Raw genomic sequence first — 27485 nt, 5'->3', positions numbered from 1 at the left:
TTTTTTTCAGATTTAAAAAATGCCAGATATGGGCAAAGAATCAAACCACATTACTGCACAAAGGCAATGAACATGAGAGAAAAATCAAGAGAGTCCAAAAAGACAAAAACAGCCAGACTGTTAAAAAGTCTTCATCTAATTCTCCAAAACCACTATTTATTCTGTTTGCTAATCCTTTACAGTTTCCTTCAACACTTATTTGTCAGCCAAGACTTTAAAGAGACAAGCAGGTTTACAAACGCTTTTTAACTTGTCATAAAAAAACATTCAAGACACCTGTGAACTTCCTCTGATCTACATGTGCCTAGTGTTATTTGTCTTGGCAGAATATAAGTGTTTAAGCACTAAGAGTTTTTTCCTAATCAAAGAGACTGCCAGAAAAGAAAAGACATAACAAGTGAGTGGGAAGTATAAACAACATTGGGGAAAAGTGTTTGATGGTACAGCTCTACCTTTCCTCTAGTCTTCCTCTCTGCCATCTGAAGGCCTGAAGTTTCTATTAGAGTAATATGACCTACACACCTGTGCCTATATAATTAATCAGGCTTCACATCAGCCACCTGCACTGTTAGATCAGTCTTGGGTTACAATTAACTTTCAGGCCAGAATCTGCTAATTGAACCTTGATCTGTACCGCTCTGAGCTGAACTGTTAAGTCGACCCCAGGATGTCACTAACAGGCCGTTTCACAGGTGTCCAGTGTGAACTTTAGAACAACGAGTGACATCATGGGCACGTTCACCTGCTGCTCGATGTGTTTGTTCCCATAGCAGTGCTGATGTCATGAGAACTGCAGCAGGTTTGAAGTTGATTCTGGTGTATAAAGGTGTGCGGCTCGTACCTCTGAGAGCTGTTTTCAAGTTAACTTTGGCCTGGCGGTGCAGGTCTTCCACGCAGGCTGGTCTGGAGCCTGGCAGAAAGACGTTCTCCTGCTGGTGCCATGGAGCCGTGTAGTGCACAGTCCACTTTTTCTCTTCATCCAGATTAGATACAGCTAAAAATAAACACAAAGACACTTAAAATTATTAATATGCCATAATAAACATTTAAAATTACCTAAATGCAGCTGTTTATTGTAGCAAAACTCGTGGAACTCAATGCAAAGAACATGCACATAATACCAAATGCAAGTAATAGAGACCAAATGTGTCCATTTGTGGACTCACAGTGAGTCAAAACAGAGCCAAAAGGCTTTCATTTTTGTTTTAAACTTTTGCTACACTTTTAACTGAGTGAACCCTAAAAACTAGAACCAAAGAGTGACCCAAATTGAACAGGAAGATCAGTACTACCCAACAGAGGTGCAAATGGGCCATGAGGTAAAGGGGAATCTTGAAGGAAAGACCCCTGGAGCTGGAACCCCCAGCTGTCCCGATAGCAAACAAACAAAAACAACAGGCTGGTCGTTATAACGTGAGAGGAAGGGAAAGTAGAGGAGCAGGGGTGGGGGTTATCTCACAGGTGCGAGGAACTCTGTCCACAGGTGGCACTGGGCCGTTAGGCCGTGATGGCCCATCATGTGGTAGCTGCCAGACTGACAAGTAGAGCCATGGGAGGTCATTGTGTTCATTTATGAGGCATCAGGACTTTCAATATAGAAGTGATTTCTTAGTCGCTCTTCAGAGAGACTAACACATACTAATGTGTGACTGCAAATTAATCTATCAAGGGCTTCTGTGCATAGCTTCAGGTATAAACTCAGGCCAAGTCATTGCGAGACATTTTTTTAAAAAGACATTTTCAATTTGAATTTCAAAATAAATAAAAAGAGACACTGATGATGCTAAAATACAGTTGTTTGGATCCAAAAGTACAATATGAATACTGAAAAGACACCAGTGTGGGCAGGGGAAAGAACTGAAGGCAATTAATCTAAGTGTGAAAGCATGTATTTTCATTCCCTCTCCAGGTTTTTCTTTGTTTATTAACCACAACACTGGGTCTTTGAACTTATTGTTCAAATCAGTGCTGGGCTTCAAAGATACACTTTCTCCTCAAAGGTATCATCTGTGAATGTGCAGACATCAGGCGGGACAATGCAGTCAAACACATGGGAGGATTCAGAGGGCATTTAGTACTGTAGAAAAACATGTTACAAATACAGTCGTTTGTAAACTGAACGACACTGATTCATTGCTGAATCTCTCTGTTTAGGACATAAATGAACTGCTTAAAGTCTGTGAGTGCAACCAAAACATCAAGCTTCAAAGTGCAGAGGCCTTTAGCTTTTTGCTGTGTATTATTAAATACTTTGAACAAAAATCGAATCACAGACGTGTCCCTAGAAAGTGTCCACAGTCGGAAATATTGGAAATATTGAGTTTTTATTGAATTTTTGCTTTTGCCTAGGGTTAGTACCTAAATGTTATGTGATCATGGCTTCATTGGTATGGTGACAACTAAACAGGTCAATAATCTACCAACCAGCTGACTCTGTCACATAACAAGACCAACTACGCAAACAGAATTCAATAGAATTGGAACGTAGTGTAGTTCCTGAACACATCACTGCAAAAAAAGATACTCAAGCATTCTAACAAGAGGACGACAAAACCAGATGCACAAAAAGCATTAAACAACCTTAGTACTCAGTAGGAGAGATAAAAGTGAGCAAGCCCTTTGAAGTGCCTACAATAAATATCAGATTATTCTAGAATGGGCAATACACACACTCGCACTCAGATAGCCCAGTCCCCAACCCATTAAACCTGTCTGTGTGCTCTTGGGGAGTGAGGAAAGCGGCAGCAGGAACAAAAACCTGCATTGTGCCCAACATCAATCTCCACATCAGCCTGAGCTCAGCACTCAGAATCAGCCTATTCAAAACTCCCATAATCCCTCTGGTCCTGCTCGTACCCACATAAAACACACACACACACTTTGCAGTTACCAACACGTGCAGCACTGGAATATGGATGAGCTCATCCACTAAATTTCAGCTCAGAAGATAAATGATCATAATTAAAAATGAATCACAACTTTAATTTATTATAATTTTATTAATTTGTTTATTGAATTCTGTACTCCTGCGACATCAAACAAAAATATTTATTAAACATTATTTTTTAATATTACTATTTCTAATTTTCTATACAACAAAATCTATACTACTTTATCTAAAACTTAAAAAAATAATATTAAAAAGTAATTCAATGAAATTAAAAAGTAATATTCAATTCAAAATTTTGGGATCTGTTAAAAAATTATATTTAACAATGTTATTAAAATATTAGTGTTATTAATGATTAACTTTAAGTGAAAAACGAGATGAGGGATAAGTAATTTAAATGTAAAAGTAGTAGCGAATTGAGCCTTCGCCGGGAGTTTGATTGACAAGCGATCTAACCAATCATAACGCTGAATCCGCCTTTTTATCCGACAAAGCAATCAGGAGTTAGAAGTTTAACCTCGGTGGACATGAACTTGAAAAATGGAGTGTACTGACATCTTTCTGCGTTTGAAACAACATTACTTCTCATGTTTATTTGATGCTATTAATTAACTAGTAGGAAGAGATGATCGGTTCATGAGCCGCTTGAACTGAGGCGCTACAGTGATCTGTTATGACCATGGTCACGACACATTAAAGAGCCACAAAATGGCTTTTATTGTTCGAATTTCTTTAAAAAATTGCACAATTTGAAAGCTGTCGGACAAAGCAACAGTAACTAAGGGGGGCGGGTCTTTGCGAAGGGTCAATTGAGCATGCACATTAAATGTCGACCAATAGAGATTTTAAAATTATAACAAAAAAATGATAACTAATAAAGTACTACTATACCGTGCAATGCATATCTAATGTAAACATTTGAAAATAGTGTAGACATAAAAAAACATGCATACGACCACTTTTGTGCATAACAAAGTCATTCTCTGGTCATCATAAGCAGCATCAAGGTGTTAACAGGTTTGTCTATTAAGTGTACAGGAAGTGACTCATCTGTCCATGTTGAAATACAGATTTACAGCTCTATGTGAACTCTGATCTTAAACACCTGTAACTTAAGACCTACACACAATCTGACACATTCGATGAAATCCCTAAAAATTCAAATAAACCACTAGCTGAGAGATTAATAAATCGCACAGTTATTTAAACAAGTTCAGAAAACCAACTAGAAACCCGTCTGATCTCCATCAGCACTGAAAAAAACGTGGCCAAAGAATTCTCACCCTTCCGTTTGAAGTATTTTATGACCGACTTGAGTGAAGTCCCGATGAACACCATTATTCCAGAGTGTGCGAGGCAGGTGGACCCTGTGTAGAATTGTCACGGCCTCCCAGTACACGGGAGCGCTGGACGAGTAGTGTGCCGACAAGCCTGTGTCCTTTTGCCAACAAGTCAGTATGTGCCTCTCCCCATTTGATCAACGCTTATCGCCTCCACAATGAGCCCCTCCTACACATACACACACCCTCAACCCAACCCTGGGAAACACCTCCTCCTCCCTTACACACACACACACACACACACACACACACATACACTCACTCCCTGGGGCTTGGAGGGAGGGGTGTAGTATATGCCCCTCTGTTCATCTGTGCTTTGGTTACCAAGGAGTTCTCCTGTATGATCAGCTCATCCGAAGTATCCGCCCTGCTTCTTCCCTAATACAAGCTCATAGGAAACAGAAATCGCAAATGGGATCTCTTTAATCTCTCAATTGTTTCTCCTAGGCCACAATTAGCCGAAATTGAGTTTTGCTAAAATTTCTGATTTTTTTTTTCTATGAAAAAGACGCTTTGTGTCTCCAGAGTCAAAGATATCTCAATAGTCTCAAATGCTAAGATCCCAACGTTTTTGTTTCTACTCTAATACATAAACAAATAGGTAAGACAACAAGTCCCCGTCAAAAGTCTTGAATATGTTCATTTTCATTTCTCCTAAGACATTTTAGCAGAAACATCTGATACTTAAAAGCATACATGGGAACTTAGATAAGTCATCAGAGCTCTAAAAAGAAGAACCTCTGAGCAATAAAATTCTCACTTGATGCTTGCTTTCATCTGTCACACAACCAGGCATGTGTGTTTATACATTCGTCATTGACATATGTGCGCATCAGTCTCAGTCTTCGCTGGAGGACAGAAGGAGCGGGTCTCCCACTGATAAGCCGGCTTGCCGTGTTAGCACATAGCCACTGAATCTAGACTACTGGAATATAGATCACACACACACAATCTGCCTCATTGTCTACACACACACACACACCCACACACCCACCATGACCCTGATTCTTTTCATTAGGAGGGGGTGTAGAGGGATCTGAATGGAAGGGGGGATGAAGGGTGGGTGAATTTGGACCTGAATGGGGTTGCAAATGATTACTGAACTAGAGGAGGTAATGCATTGAACACCCCTCCCCCCTAAAATATCCCAATCACCCCCACAGCAAGCCAAACTCATACTTCTAGGCCTTTCTTGATCTTTACTCACTTATATTTGGATGTTAAAATGTTTTTATGTGTAACAAGTGAATCTGAAAGAGGAAACATGTGTGTGCTGCTCTCTTTTACTCACTGCCAAATTCACACAGTGAGGCTTTTCTCTGCATACTGCCCATATCCGGCCTCTTCCTCTCGAGCCTATTCTCTCTGCACGTGCATTTGTGTGTATTCCAGACTCGCTGTTTCCATGCTGTCTGGCACGTGTACAGTATCAGGATTATGTAGCTGATGGCGGCTGCAGTAATTAACACGCTATTGTTCTGTTCTCACATAACAGACGGCTCAACATCTCGGTCTGTCGCTGCAGGATTACAGTCATTTCACAGACTGTCTGTGTGTGTGTGTGTTTATGTATGCGTAATGTGTGATATACCTCATGGCTAGTCACTTTAAGAGAAATGGCAAATGTATGACAGTTGCACAAAAGTTTATTTCCCGCATTCAGGCGTGAAGCACGTACGCCAAGTGTAAGAAATCTATTCATGAGATTCCAGGGTGAAGTTGATGAACAGCCAATCAGAGTGCTTGTATTTCTCACACTTTTCACACTTGGTCTGGGCTCTCTGCATCCAACAGATCCACACTCACCCACATTATGTGTTGTATGTGTAATGGAGCTGTTTTATCCCTCCCCCTTCACACGCACACACGTATGCTTTCTCAAACCATTTCCCGCAATTGTGAAAGGTGGAAATCATCACATGAGAAAACTCAAAATAGACTATCATACAGTGAGGTTCAAAAGTGTGAGAGCACATCGAAAATCTTTTATTATTTATTTAAACCTTGACATAAACCTAAAGTTTTAATATTTTGGAAAATTTTAAAACAAAAATAATGATTCAAAATAAATTAGCATTCTGGGTTCAGCACTATTTTATGCTATTAATCAAATATGCAAACTTGTGAAATTACATTAATTTTCAATTCAACTTTGTATTAAAAAAAATGTTGACTTATGTAAACCTGAACATAAATCTAAATTTTTAGGATTTTTCTTTCTTTTTTTTTTTTTTTTTTTTTACAAATTTAAAACAAAAGTTAAGTACTGTTTTAGGTCACGAATCAAATATGTGATTTGACTAATGACATTCATATTAATGTCAATTCAACTTTATTTTCAAGCTAAAAAAGATGACTTTAGACTTTAATTTATTTTAATACTCATCTTCAGTATTGAGGGTTACTTTTAAAAGTAAAGGTGCGGTCACACTGCACTTTTCGTTCCATTGACTTCCATTCAAGCGAATGCGTCAGACCGGAAACGCAAGCTCGTGCGGAAAATATTGCATTTTGCTGCGTTCCAAAGTTCAAGTTTGGTGAACTCTGACCTGCAAATTCGCATCACGTGAACACGTGCGACCAGTAGAAGATTGATTTGTCAAGGCATGACCTCTTGGCTGAATTAAAAGAATGATATTTTTGCAGTAAAGTCGAGTAGTTTCTATATTTTTACATTTTGAATGTATTACTTTAAGTTATATGGTGAATTCGTGTTTATAAAAAAGACGCTGTAGACCGTGACGTCATATCAGCATCCGAAGAAATTTTGCACGTTCAAAGTTTAGTGTGACCGCGGCTTAATGCATTACAATATTGCGTTACTCCCTAAAAAATCCTCAGGCTGAAGGAAATGCAAATTCACACCTGGACAGTAGAGGGTGCAGCTCAAATAAACCAGGTGAAAAAAGTTCAACACTCTTACTTCCGCAATAAAACAAAACAAACAAACAAACAAACAAAAATGTAATGTTTAACTTAAGTCATTTTTGCTTATTGGTATAGCTAAATTGGATCATCAAAGGTCAGCAGCACAGACATTGGTTAATGTGTAAACCAATAAAAGTGAGATTAAATACATAAAGTATATTTGTGTATAGTACATAAAGTAGGTGTGCGTAATACTCAAAGTTTGCATTTCACAGTTTTTATTCATTTTGTGGAATACTGAATCTGTTTTTGTGCAAGTGAGATGAGTAAATGTTTTCTCACATTTAGACTAGAACTACAATAACCTTAATGTTTACACAGCGAACACAACACCACTGCATCTTACTCCCAATTTATCTCAACACGGGGACTGGAGAGGTGACAGTTAATTCCATTATTTGTTTGAAAAAGTAACTAAGATATTTTGTTGTAAATTTAAAAGCAATGCGTTACTTTACTAGTTACAAGAAAAAGTAATCTGATTATGTAACTTGTGTTAATTGTAATGCATTAACCCCAACACTGTTCCTCTCTTATCTTGCCCTTCTCTCAGTTTCTCTGTCCTCTCATAAACTTCTATCCTTCCCCATTTGCCATTCACTCGCCTGCCATTGCTTTTGGTGCTTATTAACGTAATCCCTATTGATTTTTCCTCTTTTTTCCCTCAAAGCCTATCCTGTGGGTTTGTTGGACTGATCTTAAAAGCATTTGTCTGATTTATCCTAGAAAAAGAGAAACAGGGTGTGTGGCAGGTACGAAGAGACCTTCAGCCAGCACTGAACCTGTTCAGAGTGTTTGTTCAGTTTACTGAGGTCAGCTCTCACATTCTGAACACAAACACAGCTGTCACTGATACTCTGCTAAAACTAATACAAATATTCTGCATTTTCAATCTGCAGTTAGGCAATGTGGAGTGAGGAGAGAATGTCGAGGTCTTCAGTTTTTGCTAGGTTGAAACTGTATTTGATCCATAAATAAGTGTCATGGCGTGATAACAAATCCTTCGAACTTTGAGGAAAACAGAATTAATGACACTGCAGCATCAAAGAAGTTAGAGATTAAGCACAAGAGCACATGCACATAAATCCACAGATAATTGCAGGTTAGAAAAGATACAAAAGATTGTTTTCTTTTTTCAAGGTCAGCCTTAATGACACAGGGCCACTTTCTCACACACCTTTAACAAGCAATCAAACAACACTCAAGAGACTAATTAAGACAAACAGTTACAACACATTAGTTTCTCACATTTATAACTTTGTCTACCTTGTTTTAATGACTGACCAGCAACTTCAGCAATCACTGGGCAAAGAAAAGAGCTAGAGAAACTACACACTGAGCTGCACATGCTCAGATCACAACACTGATGGCCATATTTACTAGCTGTCTGTGTATATCTGCTCCCTAGAATAATAGAGTGCCCCAGGGATGACGCGTTTTTGTAGGCCAACCCGGAAGTTAGCGGCGCACGGGTTCCCTCGGTTGAAAGCCTATGCAGTTTTCCCATAGACTTTTGGAAAATCGCAGAAAATAAGCTCTGTGTTTAACAGAGGGTTATGACACTTACACGTTTTGTCTATCAAGATAATCTTTACAAGTTAACACAACATTTATAGATTTTGAAGCCTAAATAAAGTCGGCAGATATAAAAGGCTAACAGTAGGCTATAAACGGACTACAGCACACCATGGTCGCAGATCAACGTCGTCACCACCAAGCTTCCTCAAACTGTATTTAAAAAACAACTTTATTTAAAAACATGCTCGCTGATTATGATCTGCGCTGTGTATGAATACTTATCCACTTTTTCATGAGAAATGCTGTCCAAATGTCCCGTTTTTAATGATGACATCTAAAGTCCCAGCCAAAGGAAGTAGTCCCTTTTAGCAATTTGTTAGCAACCGCCGATTTGAAGACACAGTAAAAGTTTAAAAAAATCAAAGGCGGGTTATAACTGGTGTGTTTTATGTCATAGATCAAAACGTGAAAGTATTTAGGGGCTTTGTTAAACACAGACCTTATTTCAGGCGATTTAGCAAAAACCCATTCAAAAAACCCATAGACTTTACGGCGTTGGAACCGGAAGTCCTAAAATGCTAACTCGCATTTAATGCCATATTTTTCTTTCAATTTTTAGTTTATTATATATGGTATATAGGTTTATTTACTATTTATTATATGAAAATTTAATTTAAAATGTAAATAATTAAAAAATATATTATTTATTACCATTCCTGGCAGTTTTACTGTTTTTAATTTTTCCTGTTTTATTTTATTGCATACTGTATTATAAAATGTTTACTATGAAATGATTTACTATTTGTATTAATACTTTGGCAAAATATTATGTAAAATAACCACATCTATAAAGTACTTTAAAATTGTAAGAATTTAAGGTCCCACTTTATATTAAGTGGCCTTAACTACTATGTACTTACAACAAAATAAGTACAATGTACTTATAAGGTTCATATTGAATTTCAAAACACATTTGCAGCTATTGAGGTGGGATACGGGTAAGGTTAGGGAAAGCTTTGGTGGTATGGGTAGGTTTAAGGGTAGGGGTAAGGATGGGTCAACAGTGTAATTATAAATGTAATTACAGAAATTAATTAAAGATGTAATTACATGCAGGTGTTTTTAAACTATAAGTACAATGTAAAAACATATATGTACATAATAAGTGCAGTGTATTAAATTATTCATTTAAATGTAAGTACATAGTAGTTAAGGCCACCTAATATAAAGTGGGACCGAATTTAAATATAAGGAGAACATGACTATGAAGACAAAAAAAAAAAAAAAATTCTGTAGTCAGTCACAGTGGAAGCCTGGAGCTGATGATGAGGAGTCAAGAGGAATCTTTTGTTAGTGTAAAATGCGCGCACACACACACACACACACACACACACACACACACACACACACACACACACACACACACACACACACATGTTTGTTTTTGTGAATTGTGGGGACTTTCCATAGACTTCAATGCATTTTACACTGAACAAACTGTACATTCTATCCCCCTACCCTGCCCCTACCCCTAAACCTAACCCTCACAGGAAACTGTGCAAACTTTTACTTTTTCACAAAAACTCATTCTATATGATTTATAAACCCATTTACATTGTGGGGACCGCTGGCTGGTCCCCACGATGTAGGTGAACTCAGGTTTATATTACATCATGGGGACATTTGGTCCCCACAATGTAATATAAACAAAAGCACACACACACACACACACACACACACACACACATGTTTGTTTTTGTGAAATGTGGGGACATTCCATAGACATAATGGTTTTTATACTGTACAAACCGTATTTACTATCCCCCTACACTACCCCTAACCCTAAACCTAACCATCACAGGAAACTGTCTCACAAAAACTCATTCTGTGTGATTTATAAGCCTTTTGAAAAGTGGGGACATGCTGAATGTCCTCATATTTCACCTTTTTTTGTAATACCCATGTCATACCCATGTCATTATACACATTTATGTCCTGATATTTCACAAAAACAAGTACACATATACACACACACACACACACACACACACACACACACACACACACACACACACACACACACACACACACACACACACACACACACACACACACACACACACACACACACAAATTCTGTGTAACTCTGCCTTTGCTTCAGACCCCAAACACTTTGTATTTACCCATAACAAATCACTCAATCCCTCACTATGAGACACAGTAGCTGTAAAACACTTATCAACCGTCTACTGCCACACATGAGACAAGAGGAAATCTGCATAAAAACAAACATCGCCTACTTGGTTCTGAAAGAAAGGCAATAAAAGGCTGCAGGGTTGGAAAGCGTTTGAAATCAGGCCTGGGCTTATTAGCATTTGGTTTGATTTGCAGATAAGGCTCGTTAACAGAGCAATGGTCTGCTAAGATGACAGAAAACACCCAGACAGAGGACTCGAGCGCTTAGCACTCCACTGATCCCGCATGAAGTTACCTCAAGTCAGCGTGTTCACGCAGGAGTAGTGACGTATTGTGTTGTGTCCTGAAAAGGAGACTCAAGCCATGTCTGGCCGTAGCGTGTCTGCATGAGAGTATGTGTGTGTGTGTATAAAATGTCAGGCATTGTGTTGAATAATAGGCTTGGGCCTCTCAGTGAAGGCATTCCCCGCAATTGTATCGTCAACGTCTAATGGTTAAAGCTAGACTGAACACAGCACACATAACGTACAAGATAACTGAGGGAGGAGAACCTTCAATAGACTACAAACGGCATCAGAATGAATACATTTCTGAGAATAACCAGAGATGGATGAAGGAAAGTAAAATGATTCCCTTTGAAGTGGAGTCGTTCAGAAAGCCACACCTTGGTGAGAACACAGAAAAGCTGAGCATGAAAGAGAGATGCAATAAAAGATCATTCAAAGGGAAAAGATCAAAAAGGAGGGGAAAGCATTAGTTGTTGCTGTTAATGAGTCGGCTTCTTTATGAATTAAAAATCACTGAAAATGTATTCAGATCACTAGTTAATGTGGTGAAACTCCTTCTGAGAAACTCCTGCAGAAGTGCAATTTTCTTCCCCCAGCTTTACAAGTGTCTCTCTGAGGAAAGAGCTTACATGAATCTTTAGATAAAATAAGTAAAAAAAAAGGAAAAGAAAAAAGTATAATCAATAATTTAAAAAACAAGAATAAATAAACAAACAAACTAATAAATACATTTTACTACCATAAAACGACTTGCTTACAGTTCAATCTGAATATAATAATAATCTGTGAAAGAGGAAACGATTTTATCAGAGAAAAAAAAAAAAATTGCACTTGCAATGCTAACTAATAATAACCGAATGTAGTTCTATTGTTGTGTGGATGCTTTCACTAATGTCCATTCAGCTTCCTGCACCCCAGGAACAGTCATATTTGGCCTCTGTTTCTGTTTTCTTGGCTGGCTATAAATAAGACCAACAACAGTCTGTTTTCTGCACACAAACAGGCAAGCAATGGCCAGCAAGTTGCCTTTTCTACAGGACACCAGGCGGTTAGCTGTTAATGTGTCCCCCTCACACAAAGTCTTTTCAGCGAGTTTCTCTCTGAGGAGTTAGAGCCGTTAGAGCCGTTTGTTTGGAAACTGAGGCAGTTTTGTTCGGACATGTTGAGAGCAGTAATTCTGTCTGTTTTGTGGGGAGATTTAAGGGCTGACTAAAATTGATTGTGCCTTTCTTTTTCAATACTATTAAGCTTGAATAATTTGACTCCTTTGTCTCAATTTAACATGTATGATATACTCTACCATTCAAAAGTTTAGGGTCAGTAAGATTTTTTTAATGCTTTTGAAAAGTCTCATGCTCACCAAGGCTGCAAATAATAAATCAATTAAAGGCTGCAAAACAGTAATATTATGAAATATTATTACAATTTCAAATAAATGTTTTCTATTTACATATATTTTAAAATGTAATTTATTCCTGTGATGGCAAAGCAGCATTTTCATTAGCCATTATTCTATTACTCTAGCCTTCAGTGTCACATGATCCTTCAGAAATCATTCTAATATGCTGATTTAATGCTCAAGAAACATTTCTTATTATTACACGTTAAAACATTCGTGCCGCTTAATATATATATATATATATATATATATATATATATATATATATATATATATATATATATATATATATATATATATATATAAAATTAGATAGATAGATATAGTTTGAGGTCTTACTGACTACTTGAATAGTAGTGTATATGTTTTGGGGTTCCTGGAGCTCAACTGGTAGAACATGGGTTTGACTCCTTGGGACCACACATACTAATAAAAAATGCATACTTGGAATGCATGCTTAAAAACATCTGCCAAATGCATAAACATGTTTGCCTGTGGACCCCATGTACAGCAGCTGTCTGAGGGGAGTCATTACTGAAGAAAAGCTTCAGTTTGAGCACTAGTCTCATGGCACCTCATCAGCTGAAGATGTTCCATTGCAATGACCTGCCAAAGCACACAAAGCTCTCTGTTTCCCCAATGTACAGAGCACAGAGAATTAGATGAGGCAGAATGCATGGAAACAAGTGAACCTCACACACATTGGGGTGTCTCAGGACACACCAGACATGCACACGCACATTCAAAGTCTTCTGCATTATGGATTTTAGCAAGAGGACAAATAATTGGAAAGCAGTCTTTGTTTCAAGCCCTTTGTGCATTAAATGCAATAGGTGCACATGCTGGCTGTAAAAGGTCATGGGGATAGTATGTCAATACGATTTCAAAGACTGTGTGCTTGTCTCAGCATAGGACCAACCTCTAATGCAGCTCATTGAATTCATCAGGATGGACAAGTTGTGTGTTCTGTCTAGTCCTGTTTAGATTAATTATTGAGACAAAGACCGTCCTGCAAATGCACATGTGATTTTTGCTTTGATATATGGGACAAATTCAATAACATATTAAAGATTAAAGACTATTCTTTGAGATTAAAGAGTCTGACTGATCGTGATTTAAATTTTACAGGAGTATCATGTGATTAATCAGTGTGCATTATAATTGTACTAATTATACTAATTACTCTTCATTTCATTGGATAGAAGCATTCAGACCAATCAGCACCAATACAAACACAAACTACAAAACATAATTTGTCACTTATATACTATGATATACTACTGTTCAAAAGTTTAGGGGTGATGTTTAAGAAACATTTCTTATGATCAATACTGAAAAGTTGTGCTGCTTAATAATTGAATTTTTTTTCCCCCCAATATTTTTTTGTTGTTGAATTTTTAGATTTCTTTGATTAATAAAAAGTTCAAAAGAACAGCATTTATAGAAATCTTTTGTAAGAATATAAATTATAAATGTATTCACTGCCGCTTTTGAACCATTTAACACATCCTTGCTGAATAAAAGTATCAAAAAATCTTACTGACCCCAAACTTTTGAATGGTAGTGTATATTTAAGAATAAAAGGGCACCTTGAGTTTTCAAAAGGGCTGGGAGATATAGTCAAAAAGTGATCATGATAAAATTTCAGTCAATATTGCAGTCGATATAATTCACGCTTGCGTCATGGTGCTCACATGAACAGCATCGACCAACACTGAGCCGGCGATCTGATGTAGGAATATTTAAAAAATTTCTTTACTACCTTTCTGGGCCTTGAAAATGGTAATAACGTTGCAGTCTATCGGAACCAAAAAGCTCACGGATTTCATGAAAAATATCTTAATTTTTGTTCTGAAGATGAACAAACGTCTTACAGGTAAGGAACATCATGAGGGTGAGTAATTAATAAAATAAATTTTTGGATGATCTAACCCTTTAATGTAATGGAGAAGGTGAAATTTAACCCACTTTGCTCCACCATGGCCAATGCTCATCCAACCCAGCAAGTGTTGCTCAGGTGATCAACATTGACCGTAAAAGGTGAGGCAAAATCGAACAGCATCAAAAGCAATCTATGAGCTGCAGAATGTCTAGGCCTGATTAGGAGACAATAAGCAGCATGGAGCTAGAGTTCCCATAGAGCTCGTAATAATGGTGTGTGTTTGTGTGTGTGGGGGGTGGGGGGGGATGGGATCTCTGGGGATGGGGGGTAAATATGTCTGATTCCAATGTACTGGAGCAAACTGACCCATATTTGCCAGTATAGGCAGGAACCGGTGCTCGATGGAGAGAAATAGTGCATGATTAAGACACAGTCTGTATCCGGAAGTCAAACTTCATCAGATTCTGGACAAACCCCGGGTTTGATGAACAACAAAAGGAATTTGTTAGGAGTAACAGAGCTCTTATAGGACACTTCAAACCGATAAAACTTTGCAAAAATTAACAAGCTGTGAGAAAATGAGGAATTAACAGCCAATTAGTAAAATGCAACCATGTGAGAGATTTGCAACATTGTTTTAGTCAGATTTCCACTGAGACGTCAGCCTCAGGGAGAACATTGAGTCACTGTTGCTGTGGAAACAGGATGTGACGATGCCAGGACGTACCAACGGGACACCAATCTATCCCTTTTGTCATTAACATGAGAGATTCCGAGCGTAAATATGCTGTATTACAAACACACACACACACACACATGTTTGTTTTTGTGAATTGTGGGGACTTTCCATAGACTTCAATGCATTTTACTCTGAACAAACTGTACATTCTATCCCCCTACCCTGCCCCTACCCCTAAACCTAACCCTCACAGGAAACTGTGCAAACTTTTACTTTTTCACAAAAACTCATTCTATATGATTTATAAACCCATTTACATTGTGGGGACCGCTGGCTGGTCCCCACGATGTAGGTGAACTCAGGTTTATATTACATCATGGGGACATTTGGTCCCCACAATGTAATATAAACAAAAGCACACACACACACACACACACACACACACACACACACATAGGTAGAAACATATCTATATAGAGGAAAACAGGAAAAGAGATAACCGGATCAGTCCATAGAGACTCTTAATGGAAGCATGAGCGTGGGGATGTGCAAATTAACAGGCTTTTAATAAGTAAGACACACGTGACAGCTGCCATGATAGCGCTGCAGATTAAACCCACATTAAAACACATAGTACTTAATTATACATAATTATCCTTTACACTATTTTACTGACAAGGCTATAATTTAGCCATCTTGAAGCAGAGAAAATATTCAAATAGGCATCTTTGAGGACACCTGGATTTGGAAAGACTCATTTCCTTAAGTGGCAAATATACCCTCAAGTGCAAGCTCAAGGGTGAGGGGTTGTGTAAAGGGGGTTTGTATATCCAGTAATCCTATCCCACAAACCTGTCCTCTCTCTGAATTATGGAAAAAAAAATGGAAGCAGGGGTTCAAAATCACTCAAATCTCCCCCTCCTCCTCTCCAGTGTCCTATCAATATGATGAAGCACCAGAAATGAAAAAAGAGAGTTCATCTCATATAGATCCTAAGACCACTTTGATAACGTGCCTCTCCCTCTGAGGACTCCCAAAGGAGTCTGGGTAATTCACTGATCAAATATTGAACTTTAAGATGCCTCTGGGATTAACTTTGACAGGGCCCACATATTTCTCTTTAACGACAAAGGAAATTCTCTGTGTCCAAATAGGTGTACTTCTTTGCAGCACAGAGTGCAAATAGCAATGTTTTTTTATTATTGTTAGTTTGTAGGTTGATCTATTTATGAGAATTATTTTGAGGCAGGTGACACTGGACAATCTCAGCAGTGGGCTCAGGCATTTATGTTTTTATTGTTATTAGTATATCATACGTCAAAGAACACACAGGCCAAAGGACAATGCCAACAATGCAGAATAGTTATGTCAGTCAAAGTATTTATAGTACACAGAGCTGGATACCTACAAAACATAATAAATCAACAGTTGAGAATTTCATCATTGAATTCGGTACATATTATGAAAGTACAGGAATTCAAAACACGGGGGGAAAAACAGCAGAGAGCAACATACAATATAGTACAATCAGTGCTGTTATTATTAACTAAAACTACTAAAATGTTTTCAGCTATTAAAATAAAGCTGAAACAAAATAAAATATAAATATCAAATGAAAAACTTCAACAAAAAAAAAAGTAGAAATGTTGACAAATAAATGAAAACTGAACAAATTTATGAAGCTCTAAAATTACTAAAAATAAATAAAAAAACAATTAAAAAAATTTAAAAAATAAAGCTATAGGACAAATATAGGACATAATAAAATTACTAAAATGAAAGTGAAAACTGAAAATATAAGAATAAAAGCTAATTCAAAATATTAATAAACACTGATTTATTATATAAATAAATAATAAAATAACACTGAATACAGTACAGTGTAATATATGTTATAATATATGTTGCACAATGTTACTAATGACAGTGTAACTATTAAATTTAATATTACATTTAAAACGTTTGCAATAAGCCTTTCCATTGGCAGAGGTGTCAAGAGGACTCATTTATGGCTGTAAAACACTGTATAATCAGCGCCATCTAGTGGTTACAAGAGGTTCACTGTCCTTTAAATGGCTCATTTCTGTAAATCAAGTTTCCAGAGCAGTCACTCCGTGTTCATTTCATGCTCGGCATATCAGAACAATACTTGTGAATTCGCACTGCATGTAGCATTAAGGGAGCAACATTTAATAGTGAACAAGTAGAATCCCATCTTCTGTCCATATCTTTGATACTCACTGCCTAAATCCTTCTATTCAAATTCTCTTCATTCAACTTTTATTTCATAACAAGTCTCTGAGGAGCCACAGAGTTCTAAGTCTGGACAGTGATGGAATGGTGGAAATCTCTCCTCCCTATTCTTCATCATTACAGGACCACAACTCTCTCCCTCAACTGAGTTCAGAGCCAAATGATTTAGAGAGGCTGTTATGAACTGTATCATTTAGACTCGCATTCAGTAATTCCACCCTATAGAGATTTTCTAGCATTCCAGTGTAAAAACAATCAAAAGTCTTTGCAACATCAAGATTGGACTAAAACATTTGTCACAGATGACAGCAACTGATGTATATATCAGATATTGTCTACACTGCCTTAACAAACCTGATTTCATCACTTCCAACAATCAGTCCTAAAGATAACATTTAAGAAACAAATCTGATTTGTGCGCAGTATGAAGAAAGCCAAGGAGCTTTTATGTGGACAGATGAATAAAATGTTGGTCAGCTGGAAGACCCATTTATCACAGTTAATGAGACTCAGTTAAAGATTGAGCTCAAGCTAAATCAGCTGCTGTTGATTCACCTGTCTGCTTCGAGATCACAAACACCTGCTGCGTCCAAATCCTGTTTCTGAGGTGTGTGTGTCTTCAACACATGACATATAAATTGGAGACTGGTTACTGTAATACAACCTGACCTATGCTGAAAGAAATTGAAAAGTGAAGAATTGAAACTAAATCAGATAATTAAATGCTAAAGAACAGGGATTTTTTCCATGGCCAGGGTGGCTGGCTTGGCATTCACAGTATAAATTCTCAAAAATAATTCACTTAAATGATCTCTAATGTCAGGTGAAAGTAGCCTGACCCCGCCTTTTAACCCCTGTTGACCTTTCGTCTAATGTCATTTAGCACAACTCTTTAAGACACACGGCTTTCAGGGACCAATCAATACATGTGACGCCTGTCAGACCTCACGCTCAGGATCTGAGCCCTCTGCTTAGAGATGACCTGTAACCTAATTACCTGACACACCGCTCACAGAGGAAATGTACTGTAGTGTGCTGTGAGATGACTGAAACTGTATCAGACCTGAAATAAGATACTAGTAGAGATGGATACAACAGTGTGGCTCAGTGTTTGTATCTGTGGACAAAACCACAGCACTGATCAGGAGCGCCACATATGACATGCTGGAAAAAACAGTAGGCTAAATCGTGCGCATGATTTATTAGTTCCCTCGATTTATGTGAGGAGGGAATGAGGGAATGAAAGAGTAAACTGTGTAAAAATAGTAAAAATTACATTTACAAAAATTTATTCAGTTTTTCATTTGCAATAAAAGCTAATAATGATATGGCTGCAATGTAACTCCATACAAGCTATAAATTCATACACATTTGCTGGAAAAATTATGTATGCTGCAAAACATTACTGATTTTTTGAATATATTTTCAAACAGATCTAACAGATCTTTTTAATATGACAACAAATCAGTCAGTTTTAATACAATGATTTTGAATTAACAACAATGTTAAGGTATGTAAGGCATAAAAACGTGATCAACAAATGTAAGATAACAGTACTGGCCACACATTTTGATCAATACATTTTCAATCACTTTTTAAGATTTTTCTAAGCCTGGAAATCACTTCAACTCCTAATCCATTATTTGTCTCTTCTCCTCCTTTCTACTCCTCAAACACCTGATGTCCAGCACTAAATAAAAATAGTCCTAACCCTCAATCCCCTAAAGCGATTAATGCGCCAACCAAAACTTAATTACAGCTTCCATGATGGAACAGCAGGCCCAATTAGTACCTAAAGTAAACCAAACAAGCCCGAAAGACTCAATTAGACCTCTTCTTATCATGATTGAGAGGCACTGATGTGACAGAAGTTTATGCAGAGCAGGAATGAGCCATTTTTAAATCTCGCACACAAACACACACACGCCATTAGATTTCAGTCTCAACATGGCAGTAGTGACCTCATGTCACCATCAACCAAGACACAATACAAAGAGACTCATGAAGATGCTCTCTAAAGTTAATTAGGACCCATTACAGATGCAGTGCATGTGCATGGCCTGTGATGAATAGACCACTAAAACATTTAGATTTAAGATTCATTCATGACTGAACTGACATATTGAAGCAACCACAGGTGTATGTGAGTGGTCACTGGGGTGTTGCTATGCAGTAGCTAGGGTCTTCTGGATGTTCCTAGGGTTTTTGAAGATGGTTGCTAAGTCAAAAGAGCCTGCCCTATTTCATAGTTTTCAATGTAAATCTTTTTTTTTTTTAGAAGTTATCTTATGACGCTGATTTCTTTTTTTTTTTTAAATAGGAAAATATTTACAAATACATTTTCAAATATAACTAATAATGAATACACAAAATGCATGTGCGCCCAGGATACATCTTATTTTACTTGTGTTTAACAATCTAGTATTAATAATGTGGGGTCCCACAATTACCTGGCTACAATTTATTTATTAGCCTATTTATAAGGCTATTGAAGTGATACCCATATGACTACATAGATGTTTCTTAATTGTTAGAGGTTTCCTGTCGGTTTGCCCTGTTTATTGTTCAATGTATGAACATCATGAGTATGATTGGTTAAAAAAATATCTCACCTCAACAATTTAAAGGTGCCCTCGAATGAAAAATGTAATTTATCTTGGCATAGTTAAATAACAAGAGTTCAATACATGGAAATGACATACAGTGAGTCTCAAACTCCATTGTTTCCTCATTCTTATATAAATCTCATTTGTTTAAAAAAACCTCAGAAGAACAGGCGAATCTCAACATAATACCGACTGTTACGTAACAGTCAGGGTGTATGCCCCCAATATTTGTATATGCCAGCCCATGTTCCCAACATTATGAAAGGCATTAGACAAGGGCAGCCAGTATTAACGTCTGGATGTGCACAGCTGAATCGTCAGACTAGGTAAGCAAGCAATAACAACAGCGAAAAATGGCAGATGGAGTGATAATAACTGACATGATCCATGATTTCATGATATTTTTAGTGATATTTGTAAATTGTCTTTCTAAATGTTTCGTTAGCATGTTGCCAATGTACTGTTAAATGTGGTTAAAGTTACCATCGTTTCTTACTGTATTCACGGAGACAAGAGCCGTCGCTATTTTCATTTTTAAACACTTGCAGTCTGTATAATTCATAAACACAACTTCATTCTTTATAAATCACAGCCTCAAATTAATTCAGATTCAAATGTAAACATCCAAATAAATACAATACTCACATAATTCGACGCATACATGCAGTATGCATGACGAACACTTTGTAAAGATCCATTTGAGGGTTATATTAGCTGTGTGAACTTTGTTTATGCACTGTTTAAGGCAAGCGCGAGCTCCGTGGGCGGAGAGCACGAGATTTAAAGGGGCCGCACAGCATAAATCGGCTCATATTTAATGATGCCCCAAAATAGGCAGTTAAAAAAATTAATTAAAAAAAATCTATGGGGTATTTTGAGCTGAAACTTCACAGACACATTCAGGGGACACCTTAGATTTATATTACATCTTGTAAAAAAACGTTCGATGGCAAATTTAAGGTTTCATTCATAGAAACAGACAACACACTATTTAATACTTAGGGTTAGAGTTTGTTGTAAGCCTAAGTATGCGAGTACCACAAACAATTAAGAAACTCCAACAAAAAACAAAAGCAGCAGCCCTCCACAATGATTGACAGCTCTCAGTCCACCTCAAAAAACACAGGAATCAGGACACTGACCTCACACAGAGTGACACTTCTTTACAGTTGAGTAGCTCAACCCCCTATTCTTAATGAGGGAGGGAAACATATGATGAAGGAGGTGGGGGCTGGGAGGAAGACAGAAAAGGAGAAAGGGAATGGGACAGAAAGAGAGGGAGATGGAAAGAGGAAAGGAGTAAGAGAATCCACCTGTCTTTAAGGAATGGTAACATAAGCAATGAGGTTTCTTTTGTCCCTGTTCTGCCATCAGCAGGGGTTATGTGTGCATGCCTGAGGGGATTCGACGGTTAACAAAGTGCTTTTGTCATGCTGCGGGACTGAACTGTAAGAGTTAGTTAGGCAGGGTAAAGATGAAGCCTTTTGTATTCACAATTCACAGCAAGGGGCTAAGGCTACCCACAATCCCTCACTGAGATTAAGGATACAAGGACCTCTGCAAACAATAGTAACAAACCAAAATAATTTTGCCTTCCTTAAGCAGGGGTCTGATGGTCATCAGGGCAGTCGGTTTTCTTGTATCTGCCCTGAGATGGCCGCTGGGGCCAGGATGAGCAAGCTAATAATGCCAATACATGCTCTTGGTTTGGACAATGCTTAGCTTCGGACAAATGCTGGATAGGTACCATTCACCATCATAATCATCCTCTAGGAACAAGATGATGACTATAATATTGAATTGGTGGCCTAGATTCTCTATCTAGATAACACTGTAATAGGGCTGGGCAATATTGCCCATTGCATTGCTGTTGAAGAGTAAATAGACGGTGAAGTGGATTTACTTATTGTAGAGTTAACAAAAGTTATCATGAGCATTGTAATGTTTGAAGTGGATGTCATATAAAAATGTCAGTAGACCGTAAAGAGCAGTGCATTCATAAATCCGGAATCTTACATTCAATGCTGTGGAAGTACAAACCGGAAGACAGAACGCGACGAGCGCTGCGCTGAAAAGGGGCAGGGCTACATAAGGTCTATACATGTCTACATTAATAATATGATAAAATTAGATATGATTATACCACATTTCTGCTATAATACCATGGTGCAGTTCAGGGGCAGACTGGCCATCTAGAGTACCAGGACTTTTCCCAGTGGGCCACTATGCAATGTGGGCTGACCAGTTAATGTTACTACATTAAATCCAAGGTAAATGATGGTGATTTATAGATTGAAAAGTCTTCTATCTGGATCATTCATCTGGTTTAAAGTAACTTAAATCACAGAGACATTCTTGCTCTTCGTTGAATTCAAGTGATTCTCACTGGATCTTACAGCGCTGTTTAGTGGTCATGTGATCGAGACAGATCACTGAGTAAACACATGCATTTGCTCTAATAAGCTCGCAAATTCATTTAAGCCAAGCGGATAAATAGTGTGGAGCGGTTCAAATAAGTAGCACTTATTTCACTCCGCTTTTGGTGCATAAACATTATATTGAACATTTATCAAACGTTTGTTATAATTGTATCGAGAAAAATTATATTGTGATAATTATCGTTATCGTTTTATCACCCAACCCTACTCTGTATCACTTTATGGACAGTATTTTGCTCTGACTTTCTACATCAGTTTCTACATCTCAGATTCTCCAGAGTAACAATCTTCTATGATTTTCTCATCGCTTCTGCCGCCAATGCATTTTGGCTCCAATTTCCAACTCCCTTGAGAAATGAATTTCTTTAAACATGTCTCATTATTCAGTGCCTGCTCCTGCCAGTTTCTGTCAGTCCCCTGAGAGGATATACAGAGGAATTGACCAACCACTGGCCACAATGCTTGAGCTCGGCTTAGCAGAGATCTGTGAAACACCTGCTCAGTGTCTAATACTGTAACCCTACTTCATCCATGACAAGTGTCACAGAACAATACAAGATTCAGAAAAGAAAAAAAAAAAAAGAAAAATTAATGAGAAAAGAAAAGCAAGACAGGAAAGAGAGAATATGTGAGTTTACACTCAAAGTATATACCAAGACTGTTAATTCAGCAGGGCATGACAGTAGTGTGCTAAACACAAAGCAGAGCTGATCTATGGAGCATCTTGAGCTGTCACAATACATTAGCTCAGACCAGCGTGAGAGGGCAGAGACCATTGGCTCTACAATTACACTAGAGCAGCCCAGGTCAACTTTAAAATTAAACTCTAGACACTAAGCACATTTCTTGAGAAGAATCAATCAAGCCACAAAAGCCCATTCCGTAAATATGTAAAAATTATATGTATATTTTTTAATATATATTTGTTAAATCATTTTTAAAAAAATGAAATGTTTAATTTTTAAAGAATGTTTTGACCTTATGTTTAATAAAAATATGAAAATGACAGGCTTCTCTGACGTATGCAGGACTTCTCCAATCATTTAGTCTGCTTAAACCCGCGATTGCAAGCTCGCGTTCATCTGGCTCCACTTTTGAGTGCAATGCTCACATCTCAAAAATCAATCAACAACCAATACATCTGTTATCTGTTACACTTGGATGTATCTCACAGTACTTAAGAAAAGATCTGTCACTACTGTTTCATTGCAACTTTAATGTGAGTCTATAGGATTTTATTGTATTATCATTCAGTATGCAGAAAACCAGGCATAACTTGTGTTGAAGCCAATATGTATGGCTCAAGGTTTGTTCTTACTCTTTTTCTCTAGTCACTACCATATCCATTTATCTCTATACAGTATCAATCACACGGTATGTCTTAAACCTCCATTTAAAACCTCTTTGTCCTTCTTATCACCTGCATTATAAAACATCTCCATCTTTTATATCACACCTTCTCCTCCTCCTTCAATCTGAAGCCCTTTCACACTCATTCATTGTTCCCCTCTTCACCTCTCTGGTCTGTTTTCTCCCCTCCACTGGTTTCATCAGATAATAATTGACTCAGTGAGGTGATGGGGACACTGTATCTGGGTCAGTTCTGTCCCCTCCATCAGAATCAGGAAAGAACAGTCAGCTGTTTCCTATTATCATGGGTTCCCATGGGCAGCTGGGTCAGTTCTCTTCTGTTTCTTATCATTCTACTGTATCTGAGCCTCTGATATGACTCATTATAGATAATCAATTCATGCTAACATACGTTTAAAGTGCCTATCTAGACAACTTAACACTCTGCATGATTAAAGACTGTTCGAAATGAGCTTAAACAGCCCGTGTTTAATGCTACACCATAAATACATCCCCATCCATCAACCCTCTCACCTTTTGCACTTGACTTTTTCGGCACACTTCATACTATAACCTTTAGAGTTGCTCATTGATCGCATATATCATGAACGGTCAACCGTCCATATGTGTGATGCTATGAAAGATCAATAAATGGCCTTCTGCATGATACTGAGTGAATGAAGCTAACCTTATTAAGGACAGGAAGGGAAGGGGCCCCAAGGGGTCAAGCCAAAGAGGTTCAGTCACATCTCTAAAGGTCAAAGGTCACAAAGTCTTAACAGAACAATCTGTGCGGCGATTGGTTTGAACGCCTCAGACAAAAGAAGTCACACCAAAGATGATGACAGCGAACGCGGCATGTTCTGACACAAGCAAGCACAGCCGCTAAAAGCAACGTAAATGGTGTTTGCAAAGACTTCTAAAAGTTCAGTAAATGTGCTGCCTAATCAGTTTAATTAAAGAACAGTTCACCCAAAAATGAAAAATTTGTCATTATTTACTCACCCTCATTTTGTTACAAACCTGTAAGACTTTCTTTAATCAGCAGGAACAAAAAGTTATTTTGAAGAATGTTGGTAACCAAAAAATGTTGGTTACCACTGACTTCCATTATATGAATAGAAATAAACACTGATACATTTCTCAGAATACCTTCTTTTATGTTCCACAGAAGAAAGAAAGTCATACATTATTTGTGGATGAACTTTTAAATAACCATTTCAACACATATTTAGTGTTGTCAAGTTGTCATCTGAATGTTATTTGGACGTTTCCATTCAAATTATCCATGCAAGCTACTAAATTCACTAGAATGACAGTAAGCCAACCTATTACAACATTCAAAACCATATAAACATTTCCGCATACTCACAGGGAAAGCAAGACACAGAGTTCCTCTTGTAACAGGACTGAGAGCGTGTGAGTGTGTCCCCTTTTGATCCTTTGCCCTCCACTCTTAGCATTGGTTTAGGGGTCCACAGTGATTCGGGTCTCTGATGGACCTTCGAAGCCAGCAGTCTGCGTCTGATGCCACAATCGCTCCTGGTTCCAGGGGTTTGGGCCAGATCCAGGGCTGAAGACTGGAGCTGTGAGGGTGGAGTGTTGCCCATCTTGCAGGTGCAAAGGTTGGCATCCCGCTCTTGGAAGCAGCAGTCCACTACATGCACGATAGAGAGTTGCTTAGCATATGTCAGCATGCTGAAGGATCCTCAGGCCCGGTGCTGTTCTGGGGGCGGTCCTAGATTTGACCCCCTCCCTCTCACCCAACCCCTTCATCCGCCAACATCAGGTCTGTCCCCTGTCCTCCTGTCTTAAATCCTGGGAGGGGGAGGGAGGCAGTGGGCGGGGCTTGTTCTTTGTAGCACACGAGGGACTCTCAGTGGATCTCCAGAAGACAAACCCCTCTCCTCCTCTCCGCACTCTTTTCTTTCGGTCTGCTTGAATTGAATTGATTTGCGCAAACAAAAGCCGCAATCCGCAGGGTGTCAGATTACACACAGGGTTGCATATCCAAAACCACCATGAAAAAAAACCCCACTCTCTGCTACTCTATAATTTCATTAACATCTGGAACTCACAATTTTGAAAGTTTCAAATGTTTTTTAATTAAAACTATATCAAGGTTGACAAAATTTTTTGCAACTTTCTTATATGTTGTTATTTGTGAACATTAGTTAATAAAAATACAACTGTTCATTGTTAGTTCATGTTTGCTCTAATCTTTCAATAATATTAACATTACAATTTTTGGTTCTAATGATGTATTATTAAATTAATATTAAAATTAATAAATGCTTTAGAAGTATTTTTCTTTGTTAGCTCATGTTAAGTAGTTAACTACTGTTAACAAATGGAACATTACTGTAAAGTATTACTTATTAAAATAATATATAATACAATATAAAATAAAATAAAAAATACAATAAATAAATAATAATAAATAATATTACAAAAAAATAAATAAATAAACTAAACATCTCAAGCTGTTAACACAGAAATCTTCATGTGTTCAGACAGTTTTTGGGATCTGATATAGGGTTCTGCGAGAGACCACAGTTGTGAAGTTATTGCTGATCTCTCCACCTCTCTGGAAGCATCATCCTCTTTGTCCCACCAGCGTTTTGGTCAGTTTGTTTGGCTTCTCTTGTTCATCTCGGGTTAATCTCTTAACCCAGATTATCAAACACACACACAGTCACACAAATGCCCTCATGTTACAGGTAATTAAGCCTAAATGCAAAAGCACAAGCACTTCTGCCAACACAGAAACAGGTTGATGTCTATTGGCTTTAAGTTAAACGTCAAACACAGAGCTAGCGTTCAACTTAATTACATATCCATACCAGATTTAGTTAGTCTAAATTGCACATAAAACAAGATCCTTATAAAAACAGCTACCAAACCCATATTCCTTCTTAAAACAGAGACATAACTTCTTTAAAAATAAATAATTTCCTTAAAAGAGAGAGAGAGAGGAGAAAAAAGCAATTTCCTTAGTCAAATTACATTCCCAGTCTGGGACTCAGCAGAAAACCTGCCCAAAGAAAACTCTAATCATACTTCCTGTATTACCAGAAGTGATTGAGTCCACTGCTATACAGTACTACTGAGTGTTGTTTAATGTGAGCGTTTAATCATGTGTGGTAATCTAAATACAATCTGATTAAAGTGAATTGTGTTGGGTGCTGTTATCCTGCTGAGATGGCAAATTGTGTAGCCCTAGCAATCACAGGTTAGTGAACAGGACTGTTTACAAAGAGAGAAACAGCGCCCTCTAGCAGTGGTGGGATAATAAGCTGCATTACAGTCCATAAAGGCTTTTTTTTTTGTTGTTGTTCTATGGTTGGGCAAGAATAACCAGCGAACCATTCAAGCATTAATATACACAAAACACTGTAATACTATTGTAAAACTGAAACTAACCCACATACCATACCCTCATCCTTTTTCCTTCCACAGAAGTCCAACAAAAGCTTGAGATCTACAGAAATTCAAAGAAAACATCAGACATTCTTAAGAAATAACATGATACTACAGAAGAATTTGACCGTCATGTGGTGTCTGAAGTAACATAGCACTTTTATAGTAATGAGTGTGCTGTAAAACGACCAGCAAGGAATGTGGCAGACAGTAAGCGTGAGAACTCCCCGTGGGGTCAAAGTGTAGGCGATGTCAACCTGAGAGTCACAACCTCTCATATACCAGAAGCACAGGTGTCT

General features: G+C 37.7%; 1 protein-coding gene across 8 annotated transcripts in view; it reads right to left on the bottom strand.

The window, feature by feature from the left end:
• The window catches only part of nhsl1b (NHS-like 1b), a 109565-nt gene that overhangs the window by 16392 nt on the left and 65688 nt on the right, over positions 1-27485 (bottom strand). For 6 of the 8 annotated variants that reach the window (XM_067383980.1, XM_067383981.1, XM_067383983.1 and 3 more), the window contains exon 2: positions 842-994. In XM_067383980.1, coding sequence (XP_067240081.1) covers positions 842-994 — 153 coding nt within the window. Of the gene's footprint in view, positions 1-841; positions 995-4173; positions 4368-27485 lie in introns of those variants that run through there. The other 2 variants (XM_067383985.1, XM_067383987.1) reach the window with 1 other exon arrangement.

Source organism: Chanodichthys erythropterus, chromosome 4 (genome assembly GCF_024489055.1).
Source record: "Chanodichthys erythropterus isolate Z2021 chromosome 4, ASM2448905v1, whole genome shotgun sequence".
NCBI lineage: Eukaryota > Metazoa > Chordata > Actinopteri > Cypriniformes > Xenocyprididae > Chanodichthys > Chanodichthys erythropterus.
The sequence above is the reverse complement of the archived record's forward strand: the minus strand, read 5'-3'. Positions and strand labels throughout refer to the sequence as shown.